This window comes from Aphanomyces invadans (genome assembly GCF_000520115.1).
Source record: "Aphanomyces invadans strain NJM9701 unplaced genomic scaffold supercont1.8, whole genome shotgun sequence".
Classification (NCBI taxonomy): Eukaryota; Oomycota; class Saprolegniomycetes; order Saprolegniales; family Verrucalvaceae; genus Aphanomyces; species Aphanomyces invadans.
The window spans coordinates 1,472,200-1,478,728 of record NW_008580153.1 but is presented as its reverse complement, the minus strand read 5'-3'; the positions used below and the strand labels follow the sequence as shown (position 1 = coordinate 1,478,728).

Sequence of the window (6,529 nt, the reverse complement as noted above, 5' to 3'; positions counted from 1 at the left end):
CTTTTGGAGCCACACATCGCGAGCTTCACCTCTCATTCGCAAAAACATGGACGCTTTTGTTGGGTTTTCCATCACTTTAAACGCTGTTGACATATTGTACAGCGCCATTGAATCCTCGAATTTTTCTTGCAATACTTGAATCGCGAGCTCCGAGCAGGATACCTTGACTTCCTCCTTGGAACCAGACACAATAATCGCGAGGAGCTCCAATTCCTTTTCGCTGGCTTTATTGAACGCACCAATTTGTGACAGCATTGAGGACGCCATGGTTGGTCGTGTGCGCTTGGGTATACCCGCACCACTTGGAGCACCTGAGCACCGCTTCTTGTGATGGTTCCCATCATCGGAGACTGAGTTTACGTCACATCTGCTGTCGTCGTCATCGCTTTCGTCCTGGTGGAACACGTGGTCCATATTGTTCATGGCATTGTCCGAGGCCTCGGACGTAATTGCAAACTCACCGGTAGCGAGCGTCCCATCAAACAACTGCTGACACAGGGCGTACTGTGGAAATCGTTTTGTCTCCCCCACTGCCCATTGCTTTGGTTTTCCTTGGAGGGACTGTGCCACGACCCAGTTGTGCAGATGAATCGACACGTTGATAGTTCAAAGCCGACGCCAGAGGTCTTGAGCATCGCCGAGGCTTGGCTGTATTGCTTCTTCATCTCGGAGCTTCGCGTCTTCAATTTGTGTACGATATACCGTGAGCCGAGTTGAGTTTGTCAAGCGCAGCTTGCCACGCTTCCTTCTTGAAGCCGCTAATTGAGCGCTTCCCAAGGACTAGAATTTGATGGATCAGCTCAGTCATCCAAGTCGCGTCTCGTTCGTCCGTCCACCCGGCGCGGCTGTCTTCCATCATGCAAATCGACTACTACCCCCCTCTCTGTGGATTGGACTTCATCCGGAAATTTTCTTCTTCACCTACAATGGCTGTTTTGGAATCCAGACAGTGCAATAGCTGCAGAACGAGAATTGTATATTCTCCCGAATTTACGGCATTTCGAAAAGTGCAAAAGCCTAAGGTTACTTATCACGGTTCAGAATGATATTCCATCCAGACGGGCACTATAAAGCGATCATTCTCGTAGTTTAGCTTGACATCATCTTATTCAATCACTTTCCAATTTACACTCAATTGGTTACGAGCCCAGGTAACCTCCTCTGCACTCCGCCGCCGAGGTTAAACACACCGCGTCAAGAACTCCGCATTTAGACGGAATATTCTCGTACCTTCCCGGGTTGTCTGCCGTCACCGTCCAAGTCGTCCGCGTCATCAGGCAGCGTCCCTCCGACCAGCTCTACAACAATACAGCTCTACCTGTTCTCCTTCTGTGAGTATACGAGGCAGTACCTTTATTGGGAAAGACTGTAAGTTCGAGTCTGGATTAGCACTAAACTCCTAGTAGGGTTCGTCAATTCCCTCGTAAGTGCGACTGAAGGGAACAAGACGCGCAAGAAGCGTCAAGTCAAGGCGAAGAAGATCGCGCCGTTGAAGAAGGTTTTTCGCCGCCTCAAGGAAGACATCAGTGCCGCTGAAATCCAACAAGACCTAGTTGACACGCTTAAGCGGGTTTCTTGTTGTTGCTGCCGTGGCTACGACCGCAGCCACGCGGGTTTTGGCGCTGTTCGCCCCTCGGCCGCGCTTCTACTGGTGCCTTGGCGGGTTGTCCACACCGTAGGGCTGGTACCCAGCGGCGAACTGCTGCAGCCACTTGATGAAACGAAACACGTCAGCCTTGAGGACCTTGTTTCGCTGCAATAGTAACTGTTTTGTAACCGCAACTTGCAGTGGCGCAGGCTTGATTGCCTTCTTATGTAGCATCCACTCTTGGCCGTCTGCCGCAAGAGCTCGCATCAGGTTGTCCAGCATTCGGCTCACTCGACTGTCGGCGTCGAGAGTCGTCGTGTCGAACTGCACGGGTATTTGCAGACGCCTCTTGAGCGCGTCCAACTCCGCCGGCTCTTCGTCGTGGGCTTCCATGAGCCAGGCAACTCACTCGGCTTCAGTCACATTGCCATGCGACTTTCTAAGTCGAACACTGCAATGCGCCGCTTGAGGAATAGGTCCATGCATGCACCCAAAGGTATCCGGAACAGCCGCTGGCCGGTCGACTGCAATGCCTCGACCTGCGATTTATACCACTGATACTCTCGCATGAACGCCTGACGTTCGGCCTTCGTTGACCTCTTGAGCAAAAGCGGCTGGGGAATAGCCGGCGTATGCAGCATACGGACTCCGGTATCTTCTCCCATGTCGACTTCCTCGTCGGCCACACTTGTCGCTGTCGGCGTGTCGGCTGGCAGAGGCATCTCGACAGCCGATGCAGGCGTTGCAGCGGTATCACCATTGGCACATGTATCGCGTTGCCTTTTTGTCCCATTCCGCGCTAGTCGATCGGTTGTGGCTAGGTTCTGCGAGGAGACCCAAATGGCCCGCGAAGATGTTCGCGGCCTTGGCGCACTCCAGAGTCGTACCGCACTGTGTCGTCGTCGCGCTTCGGCGACCGTGACTTGCGGCTTGGCGACCACTCATCAATATCACTCATCGTGTGCTCGATACAATGCTCTAAAAAATTCATTATTCCACGCCCCGCACCCTCGACTTTTCGTCGAAGCTACAGGAACCACTCGCTTGGTCCGATTCACAATGCAAACTGAATTACAGTCAGTTAGCCAGTAGCCCTCATTTCGAGGTGAGTCACCCCGCTAACCGCACTTACTGGACACTTACCGCATTTGACATCTTGGTTGGGACCTGGCTAACCGACCTTTCGCGAGGTTGAGTCGGCTCTGGGTACCCAGAACACTCGCACACGAATGATTGCAAAAGTTATGATGAGTTTATTGACTAGAGCAGAAATTCCTCGTATACGGGATTCCGACGTGGCCAAAGGAGTGGAGACGACAGAGTACCTGGACTCCGTCGGCGGAGCGGGTTTTGCACCTGGAACCGCGTACTCCGCGGAGAGCAATATCGAACATGGTACCGACAGCTGCGACCGTGATGAGTATTGCCTCTAATATCGATAGTTTTCAAAATGAATAAAATGCATTAAATCACGACTTCAAAAGCCGTACATTTCGTAAATGAGCCTCCGAATGGCACATGACTTGGGTTCACAGGAAAGATTCTGCCTATTGAATAGAGACAGGGTTGTATCTTCAGAAATAGTCTCTCTGATTTACGACATGGTAAAGAGGAATAGACCCGCCCATTTCCAAATTGACTCCATCCTTTCTCAAAAGTCGATCATCGAACAGAAACGTGGATGTTGAAAAATATAATTACAAAATTTAATTTTGACTTGAAGTTTGTATGCAAAAGTATACAAAAATAAAGTATAAAATGCCATTATTAAATTAACGGCGGGTGTTCGGAGATGGAGACAAGAAAGGGCCACGAGCAGCGAAAGACGAGCGCATCGAACCCATCGCAAGGCGCTCAGCACGGCGCTGGGTCATGGCACGCTAAGTGATCTTCTCTTCGGCCATGCGGGCATATCGGGCCAGAACGGAACGATAGTGGTGGCGGTCGTCTTCACGGAGCGGCATGAGACCGACGTGGAAGTTGGTCAGAGCAAAGTTGAGTCGTTGAATTCCATCAAAGATCTTAGTTCCCCACACAAACGTACTGTAGGAGATTTCCACAAGATGCACACCCGGCCGAAAAGTTCTCGACGATGGCTCGGTCAGCGGACACGGCGGCGTTGCGCCCCGGGTCAAGGCAATCAAGGGCTCCATGAATTGGGCGCTTCTTGGGGTGCACGGCACGAACGGACTCGGTCAAACCAACGTAATTTTTGCCGACCAGTACGGCCCACACGTTCGGAGAGGTTTGATGAAGCTCACCGTTGTCATTGATAGTCGCTTCGGAGGGAGTTTTGGTCAGGTTGGCCACGTGCGTGTCATGGCGCTTGCGAAACGTAGTGAGATCCGACACTGAACCAGGTTCGTGGTTGCTCATATCCACGAGTTTGCCTTGTGGGGAAAAAGACGCTTCGATCTTGAGTCCGTAGAGCTTGTGTTTCCCGCTGAAGTAGTGTTTCTGCTCTCCGAATCCGCCGGCCGGTCGATGCGAAGGTTGAAACTTGACATCGGTCGCGTACTTGGCGTAGGGATAGTTGGCGAACGGGTGACCGCTGACGTGGATCTGCTCCATGGTTGGCATCACGACGAAGTAGTTGTAGATCAGTGGCGAAACAACTTCGACAACGCGAAGGACAATTTTCTCCAGAGTTGGTGCCTTGTTGTCAAAGTCCAGTGCATGCTTCTCCCAAGTCTGGTAGTACTTCATGATGACAAGCGTTATAAAAAGCGCATTCTTTGGCGTCGTCTTGGATTTGCGGCCCCGGCTATCGTTCCAGCGCGCTTGAAGCTCGGTTTCAACGACACTCCAGACAATCTCAAATTCCATTGGATTGAAGTTGGTTAGCGTGCGAAACCCCTCAGCTCCGCTTTCTTCGATGACGTTGTCAATCACAGGATTACTATACGTTACTGTGTCATTTTCCTCGTCAACAGCGTCACCATAATCACCAAGACTTTCCTCGAGAAAGAGCTGGTCGGAGACACTCTGCATGTGCAAGCGCTCAAGCATGGAGGTGATATTGAGTACCATGGCGATGTTCAAATTGATTGTGTTGTGTGTGGCGATCGATCCAGGTTTGGAATTGCGCGGGAAAAAAATGACGGCGGCCAATAGCATTTTGACACACGTAGCGACCGCTATATCCCTCTATAACCGAGTATTTGATAAATACATACAAGTTTTGATCATATTGGGGGTCTTTTTCGAATTAACTGAATCTATTTAAGAAATTTCAATCTAAAGTCGAAATACTCGGTCATTTCCAAGGTTGTGGGTACTTCATCAAGAACTCTGCTTTTTCCATTATACCTATAGTAATATCCGATATATCTAACAATTTCATCGAACAGTTACTATTTGACACGGAGACTAATTGTGTAGGCATACAGGAGATTGTCCCCCCTGGAATCTGATGAATTATCCGGACGGTCGGACGTTCCGTTCGAACATTATAAAAATGCATGCAATTTGTGGATGATTTTTCAGATTTTTTGCTATTTCTTATGTTCTTTGGACGTTTATATCTGCTGTAAATTTTTATATTTGTGAAAGGTACTGTAGATTGAGAATTCGATCATATATAGAAATGCATATTTGACTCGAAAACCGACTTCACTCCTCTTAAAACGACTATCCGAACACGGATAAAGGCATATCATTGCCAATTCGTAATGCGCTAAACGGTAAACAGCCACCTAGGACACATGAGTTGTTGTTGTCCTTTTCCGGTGCTCGTAACCAGCCACCGTGTTCGGAGCAGTGGTCTCCAGTTGACAAATCGTGAAGTGACATTATTCTCGATTTAGAAGTGTTCCCTCAGTCAGCCCCCGTTTGTGGTACACTGACTGCCCGCACAGCAAGCAGATTTACCCAATGAGAACGTACTCCGCTCAAGCATCGGAGGAACGGAGGATGGGATACAAATCCTACCAGCACCGACTGCACACACAGGGCACGTGCACGTCGGGTTCGAGGCTCAGCTGAGAACACTTCCTCCCCCAGCCTAGAGGGGATTCCCGCAGGCATATTCGACGGCCGCAATTAGGTCGCACATACCGTCGTCACTTGCCCGTGCCTTTGCCCAACGATGGAAAATCACGGGAATGTCGTCGTAGACTCACAGGGCCGGCTCCCACGACGATTCGACGTCGTCCAAACCAAGCCATTTGACTACTGTAGCACCTGCCACTCACCATCAACCTGACGGATGCCACGCAACTCGTCGACATTAAATCCTTCATCGCCAAATGCAATTTGCGTCTTGAGATCTTCGTCGACATCGCGCCCACCTTCGCAGTACATTTTGAGGCGGCATGCTTGGTGCAACGAGGTGTCAAACGGGGGAACCAACTGCTGCATCTCCATCAAGTAGTCAGAAAGCACCTTAACGACCCGATACGGTCCAGACCATCGCAGAGACAGTTTGCTGGGGTGCTGGACGGCTCGAGCAGCCAAAACAAAATCACCCAACGCAAATTTTGCGAGCTCCACGCGACGTAGGCTACGACGACGGCCACGAGCCTTAGCACGCTTTTTGGCAGCCGACGCCACAATACTCTTCTGTATCCCATCCAATGCCTTGGTAAGGTTATGGACATGACTGCGGCACGCCGATTCAACCCAATCGATGGTTTGAATGTCTTGCACGTCATAATGAACTAAACCATGCAATGGTGACGTCGCCGGTAAACCAGTGAACGCTGTAGTCGGGGCCACACCACCAAGTCGATCCGAAGGTTGTAAATTCAAGGCAGACTGTACCATCGGTAGTACTGACAGCCACTCGTTGGGTCGCAGGCGCAATTCGCTGCACAACGCTTTCAATGCGCGGACAATCAACCGGTTGACCACCTCGACCGTGCCGTTTGCCCATGGGCAATGCGGCGTCACAAAATGGTGATGTGAGCCATACACTTTCCGCAAGCGCTCCATCATCTCGTT

At 50.6% G+C, this 6,529-nt stretch overlaps 2 protein-coding genes across 2 annotated transcripts; both read right to left on the bottom strand.

Moving 5' to 3' along the window:
- Positions 1-1,645: 1,645 nt before the first annotated feature.
- H310_05151 (hypothetical protein) lies at positions 1,646-1,981 on the bottom strand (the record flags this gene model as incomplete). The annotated part of the gene is made up of 1 exon (XM_008869792.1): positions 1,646-1,981. One exon carries the CDS (start codon positions 1,979-1,981, stop codon positions 1,646-1,648), a length of 336 nt encoding a protein of 111 aa, XP_008868014.1.
- Positions 1,982-3,468: 1,487 nt separating this feature from the next.
- On the bottom strand, positions 3,469-4,618 carry H310_05150 (hypothetical protein; the record flags this gene model as incomplete). The annotated part of the gene is made up of 2 exons (XM_008869791.1): positions 3,469-3,631; positions 3,660-4,618. The coding sequence occupies 2 exons, from the start codon at positions 4,616-4,618 to the stop codon at positions 3,469-3,471; spliced, it is 1,122 nt and encodes a 373-aa protein (XP_008868013.1).
- Positions 4,619-6,529: the final 1,911 nt, after the last annotated feature.